A 27,600-nucleotide genomic window follows, 5' to 3' on the forward strand; every position below is an offset into this window, starting at 1 on the left:
GAATCCACAGTGGCGCTTTCTCCCGCCATGTTTAGGGAACTGCACCACTCCTTTGAGACCGAGGGGGGCGCTGTGTACTCAGGCATCACATAGACAGCGCTGACTGAACGGACAGAGAGCTTTGTGCCGAAAAACTAAGCCCAACCTGAATCAGACCAATGAATTAAAACGGCCCAGGTAAATACTTTGGAAGGAACGCTGGACTTGTGTCCCGGGATGCAGCATTTGATGGTTTAAAAATAGACTCATTCTGTATTTGTTAAGGTGTTTAAAATCCTCCGTGGGGCAAGTTGTTGAGAGAGAGGAGGGCTCAGGGCGACGGTAGCAGCCCTGCCTCGCCTGTAAACTAGCGGTAGTACGGAGCGATGCTGGGAAGTTGAAAAAGACCTTCACAAGTAAATAACCTCAATTTTCTAACTTCTAAAAGTATCGGCATTAGTTAGAAATCACAGGAATTGAGCAGGATCGTGGCTGTTTTAAACAAAGATGAGACGATACTTCACTTCCTCTGTGATTGTATGTAGACGGAGATGTGATGGGCACCTGAACAGTTTGCGGCCTAGGCTAGCATCGGAGCGCTGCTAATGGGAATTAGCAGCTAACACGACTTCCTTCCCGCAAAATATTAGCCTGTGTTGTTAGCACTTCTAGCTAGCTAATGTAAGAATCAATATGACAGGAGCTAGAGACACCGGCTCCTGTTGTGTTTTTTGTAATTGCCGTTTTTATCCGGACTGCTTTTATATGTGTGCGTTTTTAAAGTGTGAGCGGAACTCCTTTCCCTATCTAAACGGAATTTCACGAAGGATTTGTAAAAGCATAACTGCTGGTGTTTAGCTGGGGAAAATTAGCATGTAAGCTAATAACACACGCGATCCTTCTTCAGTGGTGCTATTTTTGGTCTAGGTGAAGGGATTTAATGTAATTTATCATTTGAATGTTGTTTTAGATCTTTTAAGAGGAAACTACAACGAGTGGCGCACACTAGTCTCCCTTAAAGATGTGTTTTAGTAAGTGCGGTAGCATGGTTGTATTGAAGTAATGTTTTTTGACCTATAGAGGCCAGTAGAGACCGTGTGGACTGAGCATCAACAAGCATGGAGTTCGCGCAACAGCAGAAACCCACGGGGGACGGGAAAGTAGTCTATCCTCCGGGAGTGAAAGAGATTACGGATAAAATCAGCAATGACGAGGTGGTGAAGAGATTGAAGGTACGTTGATGAGATTTTACCCTTACGACCTATGACTTTGTCAAAAGTACTCAGCCTGTGACTCAGTCCCAAGATCCTCCTGACTTTGTGAACTTCCCATAAATTCTCTTTCTTTCTGTGTTTTGTAACGAAATCATGTTTTCAGTCTAATGTTGTGGTGCCCAGACTCTATGTTTATGTCAAGGTTTTACCTAAAAATATTCAGTGTTAGAATCCTTTCCTCACATTTATTTTTACACTGAAAGCTCAGTTCGGATGTTGAATAGCAGCAGCAACACTAATACAAATTTGTTTAGCTATTAAATAATGATAATCTTGTAATCTCATTTAAAAACGTCATTTACAATTATGCAGTTTAGCTCAGATCCAAAAACGTATGTTGTCTTCTAGGACATAGTTTCTGCAGAACGACAGTAGTTTATTGAAAATGCACAAGAACATGTTAAAAACACAATTTTACCTGTTAAGACCCCAGAACATGTAGGAATTAACCCTTTAAATATGTAGTCACAGTGCTCCAGTTTAACAAAATTAACTACTGTGGTTGTATTTTTAAAATGTGATGTCCTCGCATGTGATCCTAAGAGATTAAGTGAGAAAAGGGCAAATTGAGATTGTTCAAAACATAAACTTCAAACTGTTTTTGACATTCATGTTATGAGGACAGGTATTATTTATGGAGAATAAAAAAGCCTATATCTTGTAACAGAGAAATTGTGTCACAGATTTAAAACTAATGGCATTATCTGAGATCAGACTTTATTGATCCCCGGAGGGAAATTTAGTTGTTACAGCAGCCAAACAAGAAATATAACCGTTAAAAAAACAAATAGCAAGAGAAAAGACAGACGTAGTAGTGAAAAATGGTGGTAAAAGTACACGTCCTAATTGTACAGTTTAACTGCTTTTGGGACAAAGGACCTCCTGTAGCGTTCCTTTTTGTACTGAGGGTGCAGCAGTCTGCGGCTGAACAAGCTACTCGTGGTCCTCACCATCTCATACAGAGGATGAGAGGGGTTGTTCCGGATGCTGGACAGCTTGGTCAGCATCCTCCTCTCACCTACAGAGTCCTCTGAGTCCAGCCCAGGACAGAGCTAGCCCTCTTGACCAGCTCGTCCAGTTTCTTCTTGTCCCTGTCACACACCATGTCATTTATTTGAACACCTTTAAAATTGCTTAAATGATAAAACTCAGAGTGTAGCAATCATGTAACGTATGCTATAAAATACATTGTTAAAGCTGACTGACTTTTCCATTGTCCGAATCAGACTCGTATGTTAGATTTTGAGAATTTATTGCTTCTTGTTGTGCTTTCTTGTTTATAGTTTAGTTAAAAAAAGTGTGTATCTTATGAAGTCCCTTCCTAGACACATTGACAAACCAAACCACCTTTTCAGTTCAAATTTTCCCCATAGTATGTTAAGTTTTTAATCAACTAAAGGCTAGTTTTCATACAAACACTCACTGTAATAAGAGGCTACTTACTGGTTAATGCAGACTCTCCCTGTCTGCCTTGACTCTATGTTCTAAATCATGGGTCCCCAAATCCAGGCCTCGAGGGCCGGTATCCTACATCAACGGTCCCCAAACCCCGGGCCGGGGACCGGTACCGGTCCGTGGGTCATTTGGTACCGGTATGGTAGGGTTTCTGGAAAACCAGCAGGACACCGGCCCTCAAGGCCTGGATTTGGGGACCCCTCTTCTAAAGGGAGGGGGTGTCCCAGTTTTATTGTGGAAGAAGGGAAGTGCTATAGCCTTTCAAAAGAATTTAAAGTTTTGTAGTTGTATACAAAATGAGAGACATTAAGAAACTTTTGTTTTTCAAAGTCCTCTTTTGATAAAATAATTCTTCATTTATCTAAAATTTTATCAGTAAATTGAAGATGGAGTACCTTCAGATCAGAATATTGAAAGCAAATTCAAGACTCTTAGTTTTAATTTTTGCATTTTTATCCTGTCATTCTCCTATTAAAAAGAGTGCTAAAATGTGTGCATAAGTCTCTACATCCTGTCTGTGAAACCCGAAGATCTGGATTAAGAATCTAATAATGCTAGCCGTCCCTGTAAGACATATGTGCACTGTTTCATGTTAAACTCTGTACTCGACAGTTGTTCTTCTGCATTTGCATTCAGCCTGCATAGAAGTGCTTCAGTCACACATTAAACTAGTAATATGAAATGCTTTGCATTTTGTAGAATTCTCTTCTTTCTTTTTTTTTTTAAAGAACGCTATGGATTTAATCAGTAATCTCTTGTGCAAATTAAACAAAGGTAGTAAACGTGATGTGAAAGGATGGTATACATGCACTTTATAAATATAAAATAAAAACAAACTGAACTTTAATACAGCATTTGCAAGAACAAACAAGATTGATTTGGGAGCCTTTTCTTCAGTGACGTTTCTCAGTTTTTAAATGGATTATGGCATTAGAGAAGAGTCAAATGTCATTTGATTTGCCAGTGTTACATTTACAGCAGTAGAAATTGTTTTCATAAAATGCAGACTAACTGGCAGGATCCTTATGCGACGATCTGGTTTGATGCCAAAAGTGATTTGCAGATGGAAGCGGCTACATCTGGGCTTAAAAAACAACAGCAGGCAAAGCAATAGAAGCAGACACCGTGACATAACATTATTTTGCTGAAAATTTCATTTCTGCCAGAGCAACAGGAAATGAAACATTGAAAACATAAATACACCATGTATCTACGTTATGACTCATGTCTATGTAAATGTTTGTGCACGTTTACATGAAATGCTGCGATTCATTTCTTTTGGTTATATTTGGTACCTGGTGTAGAGAACTGAAGTCTTTCAGTGCTGCTGCTAGTCATATAATTAGAGGATGGTTACATTAGTTGGTGGTGGTTGAGCAGATCAGTGTAACAAATATTTACCCACTAAGAATCGGTGGGGAATATTGAAATCTAGGCATTTATGGTGATTTTTTTTTCCATACCTAATAGTGTGATTTCCATGTTGGAAAAATACGAAAATAAAGCTAAAAGGCATAAAATAGCTTGGATGCCTGGTATAATTTAGAATTCAGCGAGTCTGCGGCCTATGGCTGTTATTTAGCTGTATTAGTGGAAGTGTCTGTCGAGGGACTGAACGATTACAGGATTGATTCCCTAGTCTGCACTTACTTTTAAAAAGGAAGATCAAGTCTTTACGGGTTGCAAAGGGTTTGTGGGAAAATATTAGATTGGTTCTCAAGTTGCCCCTTAGTTTATTCTTTTTTAAATTGATCTAACCTATTAACAGGCCAAATACCACCACTTCACTCATGCTTCTTACCCCCCCCCCCTCCAATCATGCATACATCCAAGTAGGGATATGAAACCTGAGGTACCATTCATTCCTATTCCCAGAGCTATGGAGCATCTACAACACATTCCTTACAATATGATGACGCAAACATTTAGCAAATGGATTTGTCTTTTATGCTCTATGATGAAAGAATTATAGAAACCTTATAGAGTTTGGATTCTTAAATGCAAATATTATAATTTGAATCTTGTGCAAAATAAAAACCATTATTGGCTCATGTTTCTGTTTATGTTCAAATCTATACAGGTATAAAAAACTTTATTGAAAGGATGCTGATTACAGTGGCGATGATGTCAAAAGCTGAAATAATGTTTTTTAAAAGAGCAGGTAAATCTGTTGTAACAGCGTTCCCAGTGGTCTTTACCTCTTATTTGTTCTGTTTTTAGCCAAAATAAACAAACCTGTAGTTTTCTTGGGCAGTTCGAGCAGTGTGACAGGAGTTGGTCAGAAATTCGCCTCTGAGTTGTGGGCGGGACCATTGACATAGAAGTAAGCCTCCACTGATATCCCATGATCCCTTTGTTTAGACTCTCCTGCTAGCTTACAGCCCCTCACAACCCCAGGCTAACGGTTGTAACTAAAATGGCGAGCAATATCCGAACTATTCAGCCATAAGGTTTTGAGCCAGATGCCAGTTCCGACGAAGAAACTGAAGACGTTAATGGATCTATTTGTCTGCATCAGGTTGCATCAGAGTGGGGCGGAGCAGGAAGACTTTTGCCCGCCCTTTTCAGTTCCTGCATCACAATTGAGAACTTTCTGAAACAGCTATTTTTTTTTTTCATCTGCTTCAGATTCTCTACAATTTGATTCAAGAAATTTTAAACCTACACGTTTTTATATCCATAATATGTCCTCCATTATGAGAAAAATCCCCCAAAAATGTTTGTTTTTTTTAAAGTTCATAGATCATTATAGAAGAGCCTTAGAGTGAAGCCTTAGCGTGGTTTTAAAGGCCATGTTTGTGTTTGTTGTGAAACTGCATCACGGTTAAAGCTTAGCTTGAATACATGGATATAAAACATGTTGTGTAGATGCACACAATCCAGGAGCTTTTGAAAGTGTTAGCACTTTCTTATGCAAAGAAAAGCGATGTATACGTGTGTGTGTCTGCACAGTTGTGTGTTGGCGGGAGAACTGCTCCTGTGTGTGCCGTGGGCCCATCCCCCACTCCTGCTGGCTGCCTGCCTGATGGTGGAGGGAGCTTTACCGCTGCACTTCAGCTCCTGAACACACCCACACACAGGAAGCGACAGCCTGACACAAAAATTCCAGACTTTTCCACAAAAACCTTAAGAGTGGTGTGACATATTCGGTTGTTTTGTAATTATAAGGGCTGAATAAAAAGCATACTAGTAACACTAGTAATTTTAACTTCAGTTGTTGTTATAGAAAAACTGATTGAAGAAAGATTTACGGTATGTTTGCGATGTCCGAATTCCCACCCTAATCCCCAACTATTAAATATCAATATAGTGCAGGACTATGTAGTGCCCTGGGTTTTGAAAGCAATTCGTGCACCATGGTCACTATTTTTTTATTTTATTTTATCCAATAAGATTTCGTCGATTTCAAGAAGTTAAAATCTAATTGATATGAGCATTTTGCGACGACCATTTATGAATCCACTGTCTTCTGAGGATAGAAATATTGATGGTTTATTAAAAAAATAGATTTAAATTAAAAAAAAAATTGGCAAAAATTGTTCAGACGCAATGCATTGTGGTCTATATTCGCCAATCTAGTGAGCATCGATGCACACTGGTTTTCTAAGAAATTTTTAGGGTACTCGATTTTGGAATTGTAAAATCGGACATTGTGAAGGAATTTGGACACTACCTTCATGTTTGTTCATTTTTTTGTTATAAGTATTAGTGCTATCTTTATGGAGACATGTTAAACATGGGGATAATCTTTTGCATCACCCTTTGACTTCAACTTGGTTATATTGAAAAGCACTTCAGGTCGGATGAAAAAAGGCTTGCAGTTTGCTAAAGCTCACTGTATTTTTAGAGAATAGTTGCAAACTTGTAAAATCCGTGTAATGACAACAAAAGTACATGGCAGTATTAGGGACATCATAACAGAAGAAAAATAAATGCATATATGGAAAAAAAAGTCGTACAATTCTGAAAAAAGAAAAAACAATTTGCATGAGTAAAGTTGTAAATTAATGCTTTAAAGAGTCCTAATTTTACTATAAAAAAAAGTTACATTTAGCGCTTTTAATGTTTCAACATAGACAGTTGAGCACTATCTGCTTAATTTATGTTGCACACAGTTAAGGGAAATCAGACGGACATCACACTACTCATGAATTTTTACTGTCACAAAATTGCAAATTTATTTACAAAAAGGCTCAACTTTATTTCTTGTAAAATTACAACTTTTAAATAATACATTTTTGAATATATTCTTTTAAAATGCTGACATTTTTTCTTTAAATGTACACCTTTATTTTTTGTAAAATGTTGACTTTTTTCTCATAGTTTCACAACCATTTTCCACAAAATTTTACAACTTTATCCTCAAGTTTAGATTTTTTCATATGATTGCTCTAATACTCATCGTACAAAAGAACCGTTTGCATCCCCCACCTCAGACTTTGTCCCTTTTATACTAACAGAGTATTTCTTCGTTGCACCTCCACTATGCCTGCGCAATAAATCGCAAATTTATCGTTATCGCGATATCAAGCTGTGCAATACGCTTATCGCAAAAACAATAAATGGTAACCTTAAATGTCCTGAAACAATCTTATGGCAGCTTGAAGTATTTAACGAATCAAATAAATCCTTCTATGTATTTGACCAATCAAATGTTGCCCTTCATGTTGTTGACCAATCAAATGTTGCCCTTCATGTTGTTGACCAATCAAATGGAGCCCTTTAATGTTAGACGTTTGCCTCCTATGTAGACGAGGGTCATTTGGAGTGTAATGCAAGTTGCGTTGACTTTTAATTAAATTAAATTGTTTCAATGAAATGGAAATGATTTTTGTTGTTGTTTTGGTATTTGTTCATGTATCGCAAGTTATGTCGTCATCGCAATATTGATCATTAATGTCGCACATTGCTAGTTTTCCTCATTGTGCAGCCCTGACCTCCACCCTCAAGTCAGTTCACACTGCACCCACAGGGAGGAATTATTCCTGCCCTTGAGTGCTCCGCAATTTATATCCAGCTCAGTGGCCTAGCGGTTAGGGCTCCGACCTGGAAGGTCGTGGGTTCAAACCCAGGCCGAGAAATACCAAAGACTTTAAAAATTGGACCCAATGCCTCCCTGCTTGACACTCAGCATTGAGGGGTTGGCTTGGGGAGTTGAACCACCAAATGGTTCCCGAGCGCAGCTGTGTCTGCAGCTCACCGCTCCCCCAGGGGTTGGGTCAAATGCGGAGAGCAAATTTCGCACACCTAGGTGTGTGACAGATAGTGGGACTTTATCTTTACTTTACTTTATTCTACAATTAAAGAGGTTGTAACTGCGGAGACCTTTTGCAATCAAAACAGATCTTATAATAAATGAGAAGGAAAAGAAATATGGCTGTATGCGCATGCCTGCTTGTGGAAGGCATCTACCTAAGACTTAAAAACAACACAGTTGTGTATCCTAATTTTCTTGTGAAGGTTGGCCCTTTCAGGAAAACTATGTACTTAAGGATGTAACTCTGGAATTGCTGGCTACTTTCAAAACCCACCCCTTGAGTTTCTTTGTGTCGACTTTATATAGAAAACTGGACAATGCTGTGTGTGACGTCACCCATAGAGAATACCTTACCTCCAGCTCCAGCGAAATGAAGCCTAATCATTAGCCATTTTTGCATGACACCCCACCATCTTGGAGCCAGACGACAGTGATTGATCCTAGTCGGTTACGTTTCTAGGGCAACTACTGTGGCCAATCATGAGTAAGCTTGTTAGAAGTCCACACTCCTTCCACTGAAAGCGGGCCAGGGAGAATGCGTCAATCAAATGTTCAAGGTGGGGGCCAGCATTATTATCACATGCTTTTTATTAGCCATCTGGTTGGTCAGTTTAGAATTTGAATAACTTGTGATAAAGAAAAAATGTAATGAAAAAAATAGATTAGCAAGAAAATATTAAGAAAAATGTATTGGAACAAGAACATTTAGTCTGACCAATGGAAGGACTTAGGAACAGCTGTTCTAAATAGAAGTCTCTGGGATTTTGTTTGCTTGGAGCCAGCATGTACTTCCTATTTGGAATGCAAGGGGGAGGGGTCACTCAGTCCAGTTCTCTGTATACAGTCAATGGTTGAGGTGCAGACGACCCTAGCCTTAGCTTTGCTGATATGACAACTATAAAGTCTATAAATGAGCTGCTGGTTTTTTGTTCACACGGAGGGAGAAATGACAGTTCTGGAAGTTGTGCAATGAGTTCTCATGTCACTGTCATCCATCTTCTCTTTTTTTTTAACAGTTGCACGGATGTAAAACTAAAAAATGTATTGGATAAAAGTGAATACCGTAATTTCCGGACTACAAGCCGCTACTTTTTTCCTGCGCTTACAGTCCTGCGGCTTATTCAGTGAAGCGGCTAATTATTGGATTTTATTGGCGGCCGCCGTGTACATATTTTTGGACACACTGAATGGTTTGAATTCTCTAACATCAAACACAAGTCATTTGTTTTTCAACACACCTCTAAGCAGCCAAACAGCATGGACCTCACTTCAGGTCTTAGACACTTCAGTCATGGTTCAACAAAACGAAACACGCATTCCCGGCCGCATCCCAGAATCCTTTGGTGCCATCAGACCCAACGTGCACGTGATCGCCGCTACAATATGATGAAGCTTTCAAGATAAAAGCAATAGTTAAAAGCAGCGTGAAAAAATCACCAACGGGTTTGGAAAAGCCGGTCAGCTGCGTGACGGAGAGAACAGCGCATGCTCAGGAGTGCATTTACCTCTGAGTCATAGTGACTCGGCTGGCTGCACGTAAATATGTGGCAATAATATCAGCCTTTATTTTGTCGGGACACGACTGGAAACACAAATTGACGTGGTCGTGTTAACGGTTTCTAAGGACTGAGCAGAGATTTGCATTGAAACGCTCACAGCCTCCGTGTGAGCTGGAGACTGCGTATCGTGTGAGCTGCGGGGCCGATGGCAGTCTGAAGGCTCCCACACGTAACAACGCATCCGCCCCTCATACACAAAACGTACAGTATTAAGTCCGATTGCTCTGCACAGACACGATTTGCTCCGTCCACCGGCGCAATGGGGACGAAGCGCTCCTCCCTGTAGCCGCGCTGGCCAGAGCTGTCGGAGTAGATAGGAAGGGGAGACAAGGAGCGCGCGGGGGCGCGGAGGCGTCGAGCCATTCTGCAGGCTGCAGCCAGGGCTTACTCGAGGCGTCCGCGGAGCACGTGTTTGTTGTGGAAGGAAACTTCTGACCCACGCGCCGCGAGGAGGCGCGCGTATCGCGCTGAGGCGCGCGCTTTTCAGTCGTCGCTGCTTTATTTTACTAGCGTGTTTTTTAACCAGCCCTGTTACTCCCATAACGCTGCCGCGACACAAGCGGAAGGAGAGCTTTACCCGTTCACCCCTCCATGCACTGCTGCTCATTCTTAAACACGTACAACAGAATGGCGAGCCGGGCGTTGGCCCCGCCTTTAGCCCCTAAGACTCATGGGAAATGGGGCATCGGGGATGTAAATTTCCTCATCATAACTGAGGGATGTAATTTTGATTATATGGTTACTGTTTGTAATTTTATGTGTGATAGCTAGATTGTCAATAAGTTAAAAAAAAATAAAAACCATAACTGAGGAACTTGTGAACAGAATAGAGGTGCATACTGTTTGGCAGATGCAGATAGACTCAAAGACATGAGCCTGAGGCAAAAATGACTCCACCCACTGTGTGCTAATAAATCACACTTACACTCTGAGTCAGGAAGTGATCCGTCAGGATGACAATGTTGCCTAATTCATGCGGCTTGTACCCCGACGCGGCTTGTGTATGTATAAAAGTAGTTAAACACGTGAAAATGGGTGGGTGCGGCTACTAATCGGGTGCGCTTTGTAGTCCGGAATTTACGGTACTTGCCAGAAAGTATCTGCTCTTTGAAGAGAAACCTTCATGTCAATTTAAATTGATGTCTGAATAACTTCTGTTATTATTAAAAATAAACCCCATCTACAAGTAAATTCAAAAATCGTGTAACTTAAGAAATCAGATTCACATCGTGTGTGTGGTTGCATGGAATCACACACAGTTTGTCTTCAGGCTTCAGTCATATCTGCTGCACCATTACAGAGTTTCAACTTTGAGACGTCTGTTCTGACCTCCAAGGTTTTAAATGAGGAAAAAGTTGCATGATGTGAACGTAGAAGCTGGAAAGACAGAAAATGAAATTGATGACTATAGAGCAGCTGCTGGTTAGCTGACTGTTACAGTAGAAATCAAAGCAATTGACAGCTGTACCATCTGTCCCTGATATGTTTAAGCCAATGATGGTTTAAACAGCTGCGTCATTTTGCTGTGTTTGCATTTGTATACTAATCTTGAATTCTGTCTGCTCAAGAATTTTATGTAAATAGTCTAATAACTCAGATCTTGAATATGACACAACCATGTAAATACATGTTTCATCATCTTTTCTGGAAGTGATTTATCTTACACAGAGGGGCTTTTCTGTGCTGTGGAGCAGCCTTCGACAACCTGTCTCTGCTTGACTTGATGAAAAAAATACTTTGTTTGCTTTTTTTGTTTTTACAAAAGTTTCTGACAGAAGCTTTCATTGATCCCTCTGGCATCTTTGAATTATACAGGAGCAGCAGAGCTCAGATTCTGTTTTTTCTTGGTACATTTCTCAAGCTCAATCTTCGATCTCAAGCTCTAAACAAACATTCTGCATCGGGTGTCTTCATGAGCTATCATGAAGTCAGACTTTATGAGAGTCAATTTAATATTGAATTACAATAATTAAATTAAGGATCCTGCAGCCAACGACATAAATAAAAGTGATTTTACTTTAACACCTTCCTTTCTTTTGACAGATGGTTGTGAAAACCTACATGGACATGGATCAGGACTCAGAAGAGGAAAAGCAGCAGTACCTTGGCCTGGCGCTCCACCTCGCCTCCGAGTTCTTCCTAAGGAACCCAAATAAAGATGTCCGGCTGCTGGTGGCCTGCTGCCTCGCTGATATCTTCAGAATTTACGCTCCCGAGGCTCCTTACACCTCCCACGACAAACTCAAGGTTAGCAGCTGATGCTTTACCCAACACAGTTTAAGTCAGAATTATGGAAAGATGGTTTAAATGCATCATATCCTGAACAATTCACAGGTGTACTGCCATTACCAATAAGAGAGGGGAGCCACCAATATATTTGACTTATTTTCTATGCCAACTTCACGATATTTCAAAATAAAACAAGCAATAAACAGCAGTCAGATAAAAAACGTTATGTTGTTAAATCTGCTTCTTCTACATCAAATAATAATAATGATAAAGTGTAATTATTTTTAAATTCATAACCATTACAATAAGTATTTTAACTGCATTCTGACACTTGAACTAACAGGAACAAATGTGTTTTAAATCACTTTAACATTGGTGTTATTAGTTGTTTGCTCTGTAATTTAACAAGACTTTTGGAAAGAAAACTTGGTTGATGGTTCAGTTATTGATTTTCATTTGAAATTTGTTTCTTGATATTTACCTTTTTGCCTCTTCATTTAAATAAACAGACTTAAAAAGTTGTTTTGCTGTAAGAGTCCACTGCTAAAAGGGCAGATGTGTTTGTACGGATATTGGAACTGAGTTCAAAATGATTTATTTCTGCAGGACATCTTTCTCTTCATTACCAGACAGCTGAAGGGTCTAGAAGACACCAAGAGTCCTCAGTTTAACCGTTATTTCTACCTGCTGGAGGTACAGTAGAAACCAAGTCCAACTAAAAGTCGCTTCTTCTTTTAGATTTTTGACAATAACCTTAATGTCTTAATATATGACTATAAATAAAGTCATTTCTTTTATTTATGTATTTTTATTGCTATTTATATATTATTGAAAGTGTCTGTTTTTAGAATTCAGTCAGGCTAAATGTCAAGTTTCTTTGTCTCAAACAAAATGCAGTCATGCACAAACCAATCAAGGTTTTTTTTTTCCAAACTTTTTGTTTTGTTTTCTAGAACCTTGCATGGGTTAAGTCATACAACATCTGCTTTGAACTGGAGGACTGTAATGAGATCTTCATCCAGCTCTTCAAAACGCTGTTCTCCGTCATCAAGTAAGGCTTTAGAAACCTGCTCTTACCTGTGAAACTCTTCCTGCTGGAGACTCAGGCGGTCTGATAAGCACCTTTTGAAATAGACAGATAATTTAAATCAAATACTGAGTGTCCGCTTAGTCATAGAACTGCTTTCCTTTTGCTTTATTTAGCTAGTTTGTTTTAATGTTCCATTTAAGAAAAATGAAGTGTAACATTTGAGTGTTTGGTCTTGAACAGTAACAGCCACAATCAGAAGGTGCAGATGCACATGATGGACCTGATGAGTTCTATCATCACGGAGGGAGACGGAGTCACACAGGAGTTGCTGGATACAATCCTCATCAACCTCATCCCTGCACACAAAGTAAGACCGTAGACCCGTTAGCCATAAGGAGCCATAACTCCTCAAGTCTATCTTTGAAATAGTGTCAATCAATTATATTGTTTACTAACAAAAATGTCTCTTTAATTGTCATATAGCTATATTTTCTAACACATATAGATTGAAACTTCTCCTGAAATTGCTTTATGAAACAAAAATGTGTTCTAATTTGAAAAGTAGTGTCTCTATTTATTAATGAGAAGCTCTTAAGATGAACTAAAAACACACACAAAAAAATGTTCTTCTGCAAATGGATGAAAATGTTTCATTCTCCCTGTCAGAAAGGAGGTTTCCTGTTTGAAATATTACTGCACATTTTTACCGTTTCATCCACTCACCACTCTTTCAACATTCCTTTGAATAGAATCTGAACAAGCAAGCATACGATCTGGCTAAGACCTTGCTGAAGAGGACGGTCCAGACCATTGAGACGTGCATTGCAAACGTAAGTTGTGGTTGTTTGTCTCCCCCCACTTTGGTTCAGGACTGAATAACTATGCGGGGAACTGCTACTCACCTCATGTGTTCATGTGACGTGTTTGCTTATTACTGCAACCAGAGTTATGTGAATGGCAGAAAGGCGTCTTTCCTAATGAAAGCTGTTTGAATTCTCCATAAGAATGGAAGGAAAATAAAGCACAATTCCCTGCAAAAACCGAATCTTAAGAAAGTGAAATTGTTTTTTTTTAAAAAAAGTCTTCTTTTCTGTTTTGCAAGTATTTTTTATTAAGAAAGTTTGTCTATAGCAAAACAATCTCAGTTTAAGAAAACAAGTCTTATTGACGATAAAAGGATTTTTCCTAAGATAAGAATTGTTGGTGAAACTTTTTAAAGAGAAATTTTCAAAGGTTAAGGACATTTTTACAGATTTTTAGGGGGATGTTGCTCCAGTGTAGGTCCTAATAAAAAAGTTATGATGTTTTGTCAATTCTTTCTTTCCTTCTGCAGTTTTTCAATCAGGTTTTAGTGATGGGAAAGTCATCAGTCAGTGATCTTTCAGAGCACGTCTTTGACCTCATCCAGGAACTGTTTGCCATTGACCCCATGCTGCTGACCTCAGTCATGCCCCAGCTGGAGTTCAAACTTAAGGTACTTATGGAACACAGGCCAGGAAAGCTCAGTCAGTCTCAGAACAGACCAAAACCTCTTCAAAAAAGAGAAAAAACTACTGAAACATTTGGTCTATTTCATGCTCAGATTGAATGGAGCACGTGGTAGTTGTACTTTTCTTCCTCTTATACTATACATGTCTGCACTTTTGCAGAGTAATGATGGCGAGGAGCGTTTGGCAGTTGTCCGGCTGCTAGCGAAACTCTTTGGGGCTAAAGACTCTGAGCTGGCCTCTCAGAACCGACCGCTGTGGCAGTGTTTCTTGGGACGGTGAGTCATCTCGATAGCCCATAATGCAGCTGAAAACTTCTGTTAAAAGGCTTCAGGGTTGTGTTTTCCTGCATTCTGGGCGAAGAAATAATCAGTTACACTTGTATTTTTGGTGTTTTTTTTATGTGATATTTGGTTCCTAACGCCTTTTTTATGTTCTTTAGGTTTAATGACATTCACGTACCTGTCAGACTAGAGTGTGTAAAATTTGCAAGTCACTGCCTCATGAACCACCCAGACCTGGCAAGAGACCTGACAGGTGAGCTTTATTTCAGTCCCATTATGAGGTCTTCTGCTGGTCCCTGCAACTGTGCTGCAGTGAGTTAACGGCCCGTTTCCTTTAATCCAGAGTACCTGAAAGTGCGTTCTCACGATCCAGAGGAGGCCATCCGCCATGACGTCATCGTCACCATCATCAATGCTGGAAAGAAAGACCTCAACCTGGTCAACGACCAGCTCTTGGGTTTTGTTCGGGAAAGGACGCTTGACAAGAGGGTGAGTTCAACACCTGTAGTGCAGGCAGAGAAACAGAAATGTTCTAAATGCATCAGTCCTTAGCTGTAGTGTTGGTCCTTTAGTGTTCATCACTGTCTCGTATACTTTAAAACAAGTCATAGAAAGGAATTGGTCAACTTGAGTTTACTGATGTTTTTTAACATCTTCTGCTTCTGGGTTGTGGAAAGTGATCTAATGTCCTCGTTTTTAACACCAGGTTATTTAACCTAAGCAACAGTTGTGTTTACCTATTACCTGTTTGTGTGTCCTCCTTGCCTCTGCAGTGGCGTGTGCGTAAGGAGGCCATGATGGGTCTTGCTCAGCTCTTTAAGAAGTACTGTTTGCACCATGAAGCTGGAAAGGAATCGGCTATGAAGATCAGCTGGATCAAAGACAAACTTTTGCACATCTACTATCAGAACAGCATCGATGACAAGTGAGAACCTATTTGTGCAGTTTTTAAAAAAAAATTGGGAATTGAAGCTGGTGCAGAGATTCTGATTTGCTTAGTAACGGACTCATCAGGATGGAGTGGTTACTCCCAACTTACGCTTGGATTATTTGTGCAGTCTGTTTTCCACGAAGGTGTTTGCTTTTAAGTGATTCATCGAAACTTTGTTTCTGCAGGTTATTAGTAGAGAAGATCTTTGCCCAGTACATGGTACCACACAGTCTTGATACAGAGGAGAAGATGAAGTGTCTATACTACCTGTATGCCTGCCTGGACACGAATGCCGTCAAGTTAGTAAAACTTGTGATGTTTACACTTCTCTGCATAAACTGACAGACCCAGTCGTATTACGACATAGAAGCAGTTTTTTAATGAGTGTGTTCTGTTTTCCTCTCTAGTAACTGATCTTTTCTTTCAGGGCTTTGAATGAGATGTGGAAGTGTCAGAACATGCTTCGAAGTCTTGTCAAAGAGCTGCTTGACCTACACAAGCTGCCAGTGGTTTGTTGCCCCTCCAACAGCTTTAATTCAAACAAAAATGTATTCTTACTTAATTTCGTATCTCCTCTCCATTTAGTCTGAGGCCAACAATACATTAATGTCAGCAAAGCTTATGGGCATTGCGAGTAAGTTGGGATAAAAAGCACAGGCGCTACATTTCTATTTGTTTTTCCTGCATAGTTGACTTTAATCTCCCCCCCCTGCTGGGTTTGTAGAAAACCTGCCAGATGCTGGAAAGGCTCAGGACTTCATGAAGAAGTTCAATCAAGTGCTGACGGAGGATGAGAAGCTGCGAGTCCAGCTGGAGGTGCTCATCAGCCCAACCTGCTCCTGCAAACAGGCAGAGATCTGTGTGGTAAGAGAACACATGGATTCTTTCTTTCTTTCTTTTAATATTATTTGTCCACTTCCCACATCATTGTATTGTTGTTTTGGTTAAGGCATGTTATTTTCCGACTCGCTAACGTGCTTGTATCACTCTCACTTGACTTGTTCTTTTGAATAGATGTACAAAGCAATTGGTATTTGTCACAAGTGTGTTGTTTTTCTGCGTGCACAGAGAGAGATCACCCGGAAGTTGACATTTCCAAAACAACCGACCAATCCTTTTCTGGAGATGGTCAAGTTCCTGCTGGAGCGGATCGCTCCTGTTCACATCGACTCTGAGGCCATCAGGTCAGAAAACCGGGAGCAAGACTTTACTCACATCATTTTATTTGAATCTGAATTCCAAAGGAATTGTGTTTGATTTCTGATTACTTATACAGGATGCCTGAATGTTCACATCTTTTCATGATAAGCATAGTTATTTGATAGGAAATGTGACATTTCTGCTTCACTTTTGGTGCTCCAGTGTAGTTGTATTACTACGCTTTTCTCAGTCACTGGGCCACCTAGTGGTGAAGCTGTGTAACTGCAGACCTCAATGTGGGCTGGGGTTTAACCCTTTACACTTGATGGAAAAATACTACAAAACCTTATACTCTAGTGACTACTTTTAACTTTGAAAGCTATATATATATGTGTGTGCAGTTGTTAAAGGTTTTATGTTTTTAAGTTTTGTAATCTGTTTCTTTCTAGTGCTTTGGTAAAGCTGCTGAACAGGTCTATTGAGGGAACAGCTGATGATGACGAGGAAGGCGTCACTCCCGATACAGCTATCCGCTCTGGACTGGAGTTGCTCAAGGTAACATGATTGGGCATCAACCAGTAGTGGGTGTAAAAAAAATAAAAAGTTTTGAGGGAAAAGCTCCACTAATTAAGGAGTAAAAATTATTAATGGCGTGTACTTTCAGGTCTTGTCGTTCACACATCCCACGGCGTTCCACTCAGCTGAGACCTACGAGTCTCTTCTCCAGTGCTTAAAGATGGAGGACGACAAAGTTGCAGAAGCAGCCATCCAGATTTTCAGAAACACCGGGCAGAAGATAGAGAGCGAGTTACAACAGATACGATCGTAAGACTGAAACCCGGAATTCTGCTTGATTCACATAAACATGCTCTTGGTTTATCTCACAATTTAACAGTTTTTTTGTAATATGCTTCCATTAAAAAAAAATATATATATATATAATTTAAAACCCTTTTTTTGTTTGGTTGTTAAAAATGAACAAAAGGGGGTTAAAATACCAAACCAGGCCTTCTTCTTCATAAGAATTTAAAAACAAAAGAAACGCACACTCTCCTCAATATTCTCTGCTATGTGTCTTTTAGGACACTTATTCCAATCCTGCATCAGAAAGCCAAACGCGGTACGCCTCACCAGGCCAAGCAGGCGGTCCACTGTATTCACTCCATCTTTAACAATAAAGAAGTACAGCTGGCACAAATCTTTGAGGTAAGGAACCACATGTTGATTTTATTCTACACTGGTGTTCATGAGTTGAATTGATGGAACTCAATAGACTGTGTCCTATAATAACCTTAGAACTGTACAAGTATGAACATAAATGAATAGAAATTAGGTCCATATTAATCCACAAATACATATAAATGGAGCAGACTTGTTTGTTTGCCATCAGAAGTGCAGTAGTAGTTGTTGAACGTTTGAGGGGCACAGAGTGCATCTTTTTCAGCACATTCAGATTAAAGACTCGCTTTGATGAAAAATTGTGTTTTTGGTGTTTTTAATTTGTATTTGTGACATTTTTCTCATGATGGAGAGCATATATAAAGAAACGGGCTCAAAAGTGCATTTCTGAGTATTTATCATTTCCAATCGGTGTGAATCAGGAGCAGGCGAAAAAGTCCGTTTGAAAAAGAGCGTATTTGTGACGTGGAAAAACGCTGGGCGGGGCCACATGTCCGCTCCATTCTGATGCAGACACATAGATCCACGGACATCTTCGTTTTCCTCGTCTGATGTGGCATCTGGCTCAAAACCGTACGGCTGGATAGTTCCGATATTGCCCGCCATTTTAGTTGCACCGCTAATGTTAGGTTGGGGGGTTGTGAGGGCCAGTAAGCTAACGGGAAAGCGTGTTAACGCAGAACATCAGGAATAGGGAGGGGGAGTGGGGTTGCTTTGCCCCAATTTAAAGGTGTCCCTCTGCAGAAACTATGTCTAGAAAACGACACAGATTTTGGCTAAAAACATCATAATCTTAATAAAAGACCACTTTTAAAATGGATCAAAAGACGATCAAAGTGGGTCTTTGATCTCACGCTGATCCCAAACTTGTCCCACATTCACGGTGTCTCTCGTCCTTCACGGCAGCCTCTGTCGCGGAGTCTCAACGCAGACGTTCCAGAGCAGCTCATCACCCCGCTGGTGTCTCTGGGTCACATATCCATGCTGGCCCCCGATCAGTTCGCCTCCCCCATGAAATCCATCGTGGCTAACTTCATCGTTAAAGACCTGCTTATGAATGACAGGGTATGGCCTCCACATTCACATCCTTTTGTTTAAGCAGCAGCATATCAGTAGACGTGTTTGTTTGTACAGATGGCGGGGAACAAGAACGGGAAGCTGTGGACCAGTGATGAAGAGGTATCTGCTGAAGTTTTAGCGAAGGTAAGACGTTTTCATCATTTCTAACCTAATCCTTTCTAGGTTTTCTTTTAGGACCAAACTAATATTTTTACCCATAATCCATGTGTTGTGTCAGGTTCAAGCGATCAAGCTTTTGGTGCGATGGTTACTAGGAATGAAGAACAACCAATCGAAGTCAGCGAACTCCACTTTACGCCTGCTGTCAGCCATGCTGGTCAGTGAGGGAGACCTTACAGAGCAGAAGAAGATCAGGTATGCGCAGCCCAGAGCTGTCAATCACACATGACATCTGCTTACCGTCAGGTCAGATTAGAAACTCGTTGGAGTCGATGGTTTCGTTTCGATTGTTTTCATGTGTCTTCTAACAGTAACTCCGACATGTCCCGCCTGAGGCTGGCCGCCGGTGCAGCCATCATGAAGTTGGCACAGGAGCCATGTTACCATGACATCATCACGCCAGAGCAGTTTCAGCTCTGTGGACTCGTCATCAATGTCAGTTTCACCCTTTTCTGACATTTTTAATTGAATTTCTTGCGGCTGTTTTAAGTTATGTGCTGTTGGTTTAGTCACCTGAGCTAAAACGAGTTTTATTTATTCACATTTAAAAAAAACCACCTTCAGTAAATGTATTAACTTGACTAAAACTCCTGACTTATCTTTATTTTCCGTTTTGTTGCAGGACGAGTGCTACCAGGTTCGTCAGATTTTTGCACAGAAGCTCCACTTGGCTCTGGTCAAGCTGTTGCTGCCTCTGGAGTATTTGGCCGTCTTCGCTCTGTGTGCCAAGGACCCGGTGAAGGAGCGACGCGCCCACGCCCGACAGTGCCTCCTCAAAAACATCTCCGTTCGCAGAGAGTACATCAAACAAAACCCACTCGCTCAGGGTCAGTTTGTCCCAAAATGTGATAGGACTCCAATTTTTTAAAGATTCTATCTATGATCTATTAATTAATGGAATTCCAATAGCTAGAGGCAATTACCCAGCTTGCATTTCTCGTCTTTTTCTTTGTTTTTATGAATATGATTTTTTACCCCAAACTAAACGGATCCTTTTTCTTCTCCCTTGACAGAAAAACTTATTTCTCTTCTTCCTGAGTATGTCGTTCCTTTTATGATCCATCTTCTGGCCCATGACCCAGACTTCACAAAACCACACGAATACGAACAGCTAAAGGACGTCAAAGAGTGAGTTTTTGTCTTTCTATTTTTTCCCATGTATCCACCGTTATTTTAAAAAACAGCAGCCGTGTTTACTGTGTGTGTAAACTGATTATTTTAGGTGCCTGTGGTTCATGTTAGAAGTGCTGATGACCAAAAATGAGAACAACAGTCACGCCTTTCTAAGAAAAATGGCGGAGAACATCAAACAGACCAAGGATGCCCAGTGTCCAGAAGATGCGAAGGCCAATGAGGTAGGGAGGGCCAACACTCCAACCTGAAACGGGGTCAAACGCGTACTACAAGTTCTGTTCTCATCAGTGCCTGGAAGAGATTGTTTTTGGTCCATTTGAAATGATTTGAACATTTTTGTTTTCCTAACAGAAACTGTACATCGTCTGTGACGTAGCTCTATTTGTGATCGCTAATAAGAGCACAGCGTGTCACTTGGACTGCCAGAAAGAACCCGTCCTTCCAGGAAAGTTCTTCCTCATACAGGACAAGGTAACACACACAAACACACACGTGGGTTAGTTAGATCACATCATCAACCGTTTTCTTCTGGGAGGTTGAAACCATAAAGTGTGAAGACAACATTTGCATCGATCTGTTTTTACTTATATTTTCGTGTTTGTTTTTCCATCAGGATTTCAAAAACGATAAGGAGTACCTGACTGCAGAGATGAGACAAATGCTGCTCACTGGGAAGGTAAACTCCAAACACCGATTGTTGGATTCTAACCAGGAAGTGGTTTTTTGAAAGTAGGTAAATGGTTGCCGTGATCACGTTGTTGTGGTTTCTCTCTTGGTCTTGCAGCCTAAACCCGCTCCTGTTTTGGGAGCTGTGAACAAACCCCTGACGGTTCCAGGTCGGAGGATCTTGACAAAAACCACAACCGTTGCAGACACGACTACCAACACCAGCAGCAACTCGTCTCCTCTGGCCTCCACCATCAACAAGAACAGGTCTGTAAACCAGACGCTGATGCAATCATGTTATTGGGAAAAATGCTGATTATTTCACTCATTTCTTTATCTGACGTAGTAACAGCAGTGTCCCTCCCGAGTCGCCTGAGAGCCGAGTGCAAGAAAACAACGAGAACCCAGTAATCGAGAATGAAGAAGTGAAGAAGGTCACACTTAGGACCTGTTTTTTGTTTCTTTCCAAATGCCAGCGCACTTCTCTTTAAAGCCTTTTTTTATTATTATTCTTTCCTGCAGGCAGAACAGAGTCAGAAAGGAACTCCTCAAGCAGGAACAGAAGGAACACCAGTCAAACGACGCGGTCGACCTCCAAAGTCTGCAGCCTCTGCTCCAGCGGTGAATGAAAAGGAGGCGGCGGTGGTGGTGGTGGCGCCGGCCGGAGCTGGCAGAGGCAGAAAGAGAGCAGCAGACTCCAACTCCTCCACAGAGTCCATCAACATCAAGATGTCCAAACAGCAGCAGATTGACCTGCAGAGGTGAGCGCACGCTGGGCCTTGTTCCGACTCGGGCAAAGCAAACGTTTTTCAGCTTCATTTCTGCATGAAGATAACTGGGAATCACCTATTTTTCAAACGCATCCAGCAGCTTTTAGGCTGTGATCAAACAAAAGCAGAAATCTGGAGACTAAACGAAGGATTCAGTGCCGACTCTAATGTTAAACGTTTGTGTTTTTCAGGTAAAGAGGACCTCACGACAACCACAAAAAAGAAATCATGACTCTGGAGAATGGGCCAGAATCTTCCTTTGTACCTTCTCACCTCTTAAAGCTTTCCTAAAGATATTATGGACCTTTCTAAAAAAAAAAAAAAAAAAACAAACACAAAAATACACACACAACCCTGCACACATCCTAGATTTTAAACACTCTGCAGTCATGAAATAGAAGCTCGCAGTATGTAGGTCTTACTCAGAAAGATATTTTTTCCCTTTGTGTTTGTTGTTCTTTGCTTCTTTGTGAAGCCATTTTTAAGAAAAGAAAAAAGACTGAGTGGGGGGGAAAAAACATGGACATTTTACAAATATTTTAATCTGATTATGATTGTTGCTTATTAAATTTCCTGGGAACAAAGCTTTGGGTAATGACTCGACCTCTTTCTCTGTTTTTTTTATTTGGACTAACGTTTTTTTTTACAGATATAGTTTGTAAATATGCGTGAGCAATTTATTCTTTAACTTTCAATAAATCCGATTGAAGCGAAAGCAGTTTAATCAGTGATTTAAATAAATGGGTTTGTTTAGAAGCTGCTTCCAGACGTCGTTTCACCAGAATACCTTTGAACTGTCCGGTCTCATTTATTTAGTCAGCGGTGCTGAAATGAAGCTGTCCTCTTTTTTATTTAGTCACAATTTTCTATTTTTGAAGACATATTTACTCATTTGTGTTCATCTTTTTCCTCTTTTACAAATGTCTTTTTTATAGAGTAAAATGAGTTGGACGATGTTGTTGATGCTCATTTACCTTTTATGTAGTAGAATATTGCTTTTTATTAAGGTTTTTTTTTTTCCTTCTCCCAAACAATAAATGCTTCAGATGTTACATAGCAGGACATTTTTACGCTCCTCTTATTTGGAAATGCAATTTTTAGGAACACAAGCAACTTGTTTTCCACTTTTTTAATTAAAGAAACATGACAATGTCACAATAAATAACCATGCCTTTTCTACTGCTGACGCGCCTCGAAGAAAACGACACAAATGGAGAAACTGAGATGCAGCAGCCCCTCTTTTTGCATCGTCGTCGTGCAACATTCGCACACTGAACACCAGGAAGACGGGATAGAGAGCGGGTGGGCGGAGCTCGGTCTCTGTTCTTACTTTTTATAGATGCAGATCCGGTCATCATTGATGAAGAACTCCACTATTTACAAGAAAGTTGTGCGTTCGACGCCGGGGTCACTCCCAGGGACAGCTGCACACTAACCTCCATTTCACACCGCACTAAATAAACAGCTCTGGGTTTTAACAAATGCATTTTCTTTCTAGTCCTCCTGCTGTGATTTTGTTGTAAATCAGAATTTTAAAAAAAAATGGTGTTTCAAAAGTAGGACGCATGTCAAGGCTCTGTAGAAATTGCACAGATCACATTCAGGAGCCGATTCAGATCTGTTCTGAGGCGGGGCTAAAATATTTTCAACAGAGCTAGTTTTTAAAAAAAGTTTTCAGAAAATACCCTGATCAATGCTACTATAATATATTCTTGGTGTCTTTTAAAGCAGTTTTCTGTCTATAGGGGGACTATTTGATAAAAATCCACCATATTGTTTGGTGAAAACAAAGGCAATTAAAAACATCCACCAGCAAAAGGCTTTGATTGTACAGCAGAATTATTGACCTGTAGGGTCCTGAGCCGACTCCTGTTGGATCAGGATTCCTGTTCAGTAAACCCCACAGAAGATGCAGGGGGGGGGGGACCAAAAAAATCAAAGTCCTGATCTGCAGAGGGAGTTTTCATGGATCACACAAGCATCAAATAAGTCTCGATACAACTAGGGATTGTTTATATTTAAAATAAATCTGTTTTTACAATGCCATCCGTGTATATAAAACAAAAATTATACCCCTAATGTATTTCCAAATGTACACATATCTATTTACAGATCAGCTGTTTGTGCGTGTGTGGAAACGTGAGGATGAACATTCCTAGTTCTACATAGATGATGGAAAATGTGTACATCCAAAGTTCTGGTTTAGCAGTTTAACGGCTCTCGCCCAGCAACTATACAGTCCAGTCAATTCAATCTGATGGACTTATAGCATAAAGATCTGGGTAAAAATAAGACTCAAAAGTCCAACTCTGCTCAAAACAGTATGTAAATTAGAGGAGTATGGAGGACTTTTATTCTGAAAAATCCCCCGGCTCTTGGCATCTTTTTTTGGGGGCGGGGAAGTAAACGAACTTCAAAGAAAGAGGCGTGGAGGATAGTTTTGAGGGATTGCTTGGGCTTCTTAACATCAGGAAGAAAACGGTGAATGAGATTGGACAGGCATCCGTGTTGAATTGGTAGTCAAAGGTTGGCTTGGACTGCTGTGTTCACAGGAGGGCGTCTGCTTTAACAAAAGGCAATGCTGGAAGGGTGCAGGCAGGGAGCGGGTGATGACGCAGAGTTTGGGTCCTCGCTCTTGATTGGGGCTCTTCAGTTGCTGAGCAGCAGCTCTGTTGCCGTTTCCACGTCCCAGGATTTTGAAGACAAGGCTGCTATTACTGCATTCTAAATACAAGAGGGGTTTTCGGTTATTTCATTATGGCTCAGTTCCAAAGGAGAAAAACTTTAAACAAGTCTATTTTTTATGCAACTATAACTTCAGCTATGTTCAATTAAGATACGGAACAAGTGGCAAATCACTTTTTCAAATCATTTTTTTGTAGAGTATAATTATTTTGTGTGTTGAGTTTTGTTTTTGAATGTACCACCTACCTTTCCTTTTCTGCACCATTAATCAAAGAATTATTTGTATACAGGTAATTGTCTTCAGAAAACCTACACGGATTCTAAAAATGACTATATATATATATATATATATATATATATATACGCTGAACAAAATGTAATGCAACACTTTTGTTTTTGCCATGAGATTAACTCAACATTTTCTACAGACACACAGAAACAAGCATTTCTCCTAAATATTGTTCACAAATCTGTGATCGTGAGCACTTCCATATCAAGACAGCATGATTATTGCACAGGTGTGCCTTAGACGGACCAAGAAAAGGTCACTGGGAAACCAGTTTTTTTTTGTTCAGTCAGTACAAATCTTTTTCATTTATGTAAGGGTTAATGGCTGACGAAATGTGCACTATCACTTTTTAACGCACGCTACGGAGTGATAATGCATACTTCGTCGGCCATTAACCCGCTTATACCATGGTCACTTACAAAAGAAATAAATAGTAACCCGTTTTTAGTCCTTAATTCTTGTTTTTTTTTCCAAGGTGGATCGCTTTTCTCACAAAAAGCGGACTAATTTTTATATATATATATATATATATATATATATATATATATATGCTGATCTTTCCGATGGGTTGAATAAAGCATCAGTTCAGAGAGGAAGTTCACCTCTTACCACTTGTTTTTGTCCAAATGATGAAGCTAAAGGTTCTTTTAAAGAAGCCGGCGCAGTGATACAAAACAAAACTTCTTTTTTCCCCGTGCGGTTATCCTGTGGTATATCACTTTTTAACGCACACCCAGCAGCCAATCGGAATCGAGTATTCACCCGGACCATAGTATAAATGGTAATGTGTAACAAAAGCAGTGCAGTGTGTCTGACCTTATCAAAGCCCATGGCACAGAGTTTGTCTATTTTCCGTGTGTAGTCCGGACTGGAGGCGGGAGCACCTGCGTATACGTGGGACCACAGCCTTGCAGTCTGTTTGAACATTTCTGGGTTCTGCTTAAACTGGTTTGGAGGATCAAAGAATAAAAGATAGGGTCATATTTTTGAGTAAAGAAAAGAAAATCTTGATCATGGAGTGGACACACACAGTACCTGGTTTGCTACTACTGCATCCTGTGGATCATCTGGTTCTGCTGCAGCAAGAAGAGCCTGTAGGGACAACAGCACCGTCCGCAGGGTCATAGCGGCTGCCCTGAGTGAGGCACATTTAAACATTGGAGGAGATCAATGGAAATGTTCAGCACGGAAAAATGCATTTTTCTGCAGCTCACCATTGGTCTTTTAAGATGTCCAAACATATTGCTCCTGTGACAGAACTGATATTAGGATGCCAGATCTTCGTTATGAAGCGCACCTGTAAAACAAAAAGAAAGGAAAAGTCTGAAAAAAAGTAAAAATGAAAGCACATTTGTCCCTAAGTGACCCTAAATACTACCTGAAACTTGTCTACTAGTATGGTACAAAAGTTCAAGTATTATTTTCTGTGCTGTAGAACTAGAAAAACCTCATCACACATACCTTTGGAGGATTAAACGGATAGGTTTCTGGGATCTTTATTTCAAGCTGATATCTCCCACCTTAAAAAGGGAAAAAAAAGTTATTTAACAAATAAATAGTATGGATTAGAATATTTCATTTGGAAATGTAGAACAATACCTTCATATGGTGTATCTGGAGGACCTGCTATCTCGCCCCGTAGTTCTGTGAAGTTCTCATCCACCAAATCAACTTTAATCTGGTTTTTACTTGTCTAAACGTGGAGAAAAAAAACAAACAAAACAGGTCGTAAGTGATGTCCCATTTATGGGGTTTCCTTATAAAATATTTAACCCCCTATTTCGTAAACTTAGAATCACTGACAAGTCTCAGCCTACTCTGGTCATTCCCCTGAAAATCAAAAAAAAAAGTTCCACGGAAGCGTGATGTGGCTGAAAGGGTTAAGTTATTTATGTTAGCACAGCACATAGCTTACTAATACAGATAGAACAAGAACAAAATAATAAAATATAAATAACTTAACATGCAATTTAATGACAACATAAACGGCCTTTCGTTCCGAATCAAACCAGCAAATAACAAGTTTGATAAATTCAAGAACATGAAATACACCACGGCATGCTAATGCTAACTCTAGCTGTCAATGTAGCAGACCAAAAAACTAGCTAACCTGAAGTGATACGAAAACAACCCACGGTGGGTACGAGAGTGCACACAATACTCGGCTTTTGTACGTAAATAAATTTACCTGCGATAGAATTTTATTTATGTATTTTAACAAAAGGCCCGTGACATAACAAACGAAATCCCCAGTGTTTCCTGAACACACCCACCTGACACGAGAGTCTCGACTAAAAACGAAGCTAAAGCTAGCTAAAGTTATCGTGGCCCGACCTGCTGAAACACCGGGGCATCCCCAGGTAAAAGTGCTCTGCCTTTCTTCTAAGATTTACTGTCACGGCAAATAAAATAAAATAAAGAGCAGAAGAAAAACAAACAAAAAATACTAATCTTAGGGGAAACCAACAGTTTATAAATCAAACGCACCTCTTCGCTTTTCAGAACTTCTTTGAACTCTCGCTTAATCCGCTGGACCGCAATGTTAGCCATGGCTGTCTGCTGATGAAGGGACTGCTGACTCCAAGGTGGACCCGGGGCTTGTCACCCGGGGTCGGCCGGCGGCGGGATACCTTACTGTGTTATCGATCTCGTTTCACTTTCAGCGCCCGGCGCTTCTTTTCACTCCAGAGGGAGCTCAGCCTCGCGGTCGCTGTCGGCAGTCTACCTGGCTGTGTGTCCGCCCGCCTGCACACAGACTGACTCCAGAACCAGCAGACCGTGAACACGCGCTGCATGGAGCACCAGCTGGAACTTTCATCAGCAGCGCCGGTGACTGACGGAGAACTTGGACTGCTGCATTTCTGAAAGTCCCTGAACACAATGGTTACGCCAACGACATCAGTCCCTGACAGCAAAATACGAACAACCAATTGTGTTCTGTCAATAGGAGTTTATTTTTTGATTTTAATATGGAACTAGCACAATGATGCTCCTTTTTTAAATATTTATTTAT

The 27,600-nt window shown here is 40.4% G+C and overlaps 2 protein-coding genes across 7 annotated transcripts; one reads left to right on the plus strand and one right to left on the minus strand.

Annotated features, from left to right (window-relative positions):
• On the plus strand, window positions 1-22,197 carry LOC101171888 (sister chromatid cohesion protein PDS5 homolog A). Of its 5 annotated transcripts, XM_023956570.2 has the most exons (34): window positions 50-177; window positions 265-395; window positions 1,060-1,211; window positions 11,568-11,771; window positions 12,360-12,446; window positions 12,707-12,804; window positions 13,024-13,150; window positions 13,533-13,613; window positions 14,117-14,257; window positions 14,433-14,548; window positions 14,713-14,807; window positions 14,898-15,043; window positions 15,328-15,479; window positions 15,671-15,784; window positions 15,913-15,994; window positions 16,071-16,119; window positions 16,210-16,349; window positions 16,554-16,669; window positions 17,075-17,180; window positions 17,290-17,450; window positions 17,708-17,831; window positions 18,711-18,869; window positions 18,939-19,007; window positions 19,102-19,238; window positions 19,355-19,478; window positions 19,666-19,870; window positions 20,057-20,171; window positions 20,266-20,398; window positions 20,529-20,648; window positions 20,791-20,853; window positions 20,962-21,110; window positions 21,190-21,277; window positions 21,366-21,604; window positions 21,805-22,197. In XM_023956570.2, the coding sequence occupies exons 3-34, from the start codon at window positions 1,098-1,100 to the stop codon at window positions 21,806-21,808; spliced, it is 3,858 nt and encodes a 1,285-aa protein (XP_023812338.2). In that variant the 5' UTR covers window positions 50-177; window positions 265-395; window positions 1,060-1,097; the 3' UTR covers window positions 21,809-22,197. The 5 variants fall into 5 exon arrangements, with proteins under 5 accessions (XP_023812331.2, XP_023812338.2, XP_023812340.2 ...); XM_023956563.2 differs by lacking the exon at window positions 265-395 and having other exon boundaries at window positions 1-177; XM_023956572.2 differs by lacking the exons at window positions 50-177; window positions 265-395 and adding an exon at window positions 625-854.
• Window positions 22,198-22,727: 530 nt separating this feature from the next.
• On the minus strand, window positions 22,728-27,469 carry LOC144990424 (ubiquitin-conjugating enzyme E2 K-like). 2 transcript variants are annotated; one of them, XM_078943647.1, is made up of 7 exons: window positions 27,075-27,469; window positions 26,187-26,280; window positions 26,049-26,107; window positions 25,802-25,884; window positions 25,623-25,722; window positions 25,404-25,532; window positions 22,728-24,337 (listed from the first exon to the last, which is right to left on the minus strand). In XM_078943647.1, the coding sequence occupies exons 1-7, from the start codon at window positions 27,135-27,137 to the stop codon at window positions 24,263-24,265; spliced, it is 603 nt and encodes a 200-aa protein (XP_078799773.1). In that variant the 5' UTR covers window positions 27,138-27,469; the 3' UTR covers window positions 22,728-24,262. The 2 variants fall into 2 exon arrangements, with proteins under 2 accessions (XP_078799773.1, XP_078799774.1); XM_078943648.1 differs by lacking the exon at window positions 27,075-27,469 and adding an exon at window positions 26,776-26,799.
• Window positions 27,470-27,600: the final 131 nt, after the last annotated feature.

Source organism: Oryzias latipes, assembly GCF_053564925.1.
Source record: "Oryzias latipes strain Hd-rR chromosome 1 unlocalized genomic scaffold, Olatipes_Hd-rR_3.1 chr1_Y".
Classification (NCBI taxonomy): Eukaryota; Metazoa; Chordata; class Actinopteri; order Beloniformes; family Adrianichthyidae; genus Oryzias; species Oryzias latipes.

What these genes read in the sequence shown, in the direction of transcription:
- LOC101171888 (XM_023956563.2), top strand. Translation starts at nt 1,098, where the DNA reads ATGGAGTTCGCGCAACAGCAGAAACCCACGGGGGACGGGAAAGTAGTC. An exon ending in ACGCTGTTCTCCGTCATCAA is followed by an intron (nt 12,805 to 13,023) that starts GTAAGGCTTTAG and finishes GGTCTTGAACAG; the next exon opens with TAACAGCCACAATCAGAAGG. An exon ending in CTGCTGAAGTTTTAGCGAAG is followed by an intron (nt 19,008 to 19,101) that starts GTAAGACGTTTT and finishes GTGTTGTGTCAG; the next exon opens with GTTCAAGCGATCAAGCTTTT.
- LOC144990424 (XM_078943647.1), bottom strand. Translation starts at nt 27,137, where the DNA reads ATGGCTAACATTGCGGTCCAGCGGATTAAGCGAGAGTTCAAAGAAGTT. An exon ending in ATGCAGTAGTAGCAAACCAG is followed by an intron (nt 25,533 to 25,622) that starts GTACTGTGTGTG and finishes CCTCCAAACCAG; the next exon opens with TTTAAGCAGAACCCAGAAAT. An exon ending in GTGCCATGGGCTTTGATAAG is followed by an intron (nt 24,338 to 25,403) that starts GTCAGACACACT and finishes TCTTGTATTTAG; the next exon opens with AATGCAGTAATAGCAGCCTT.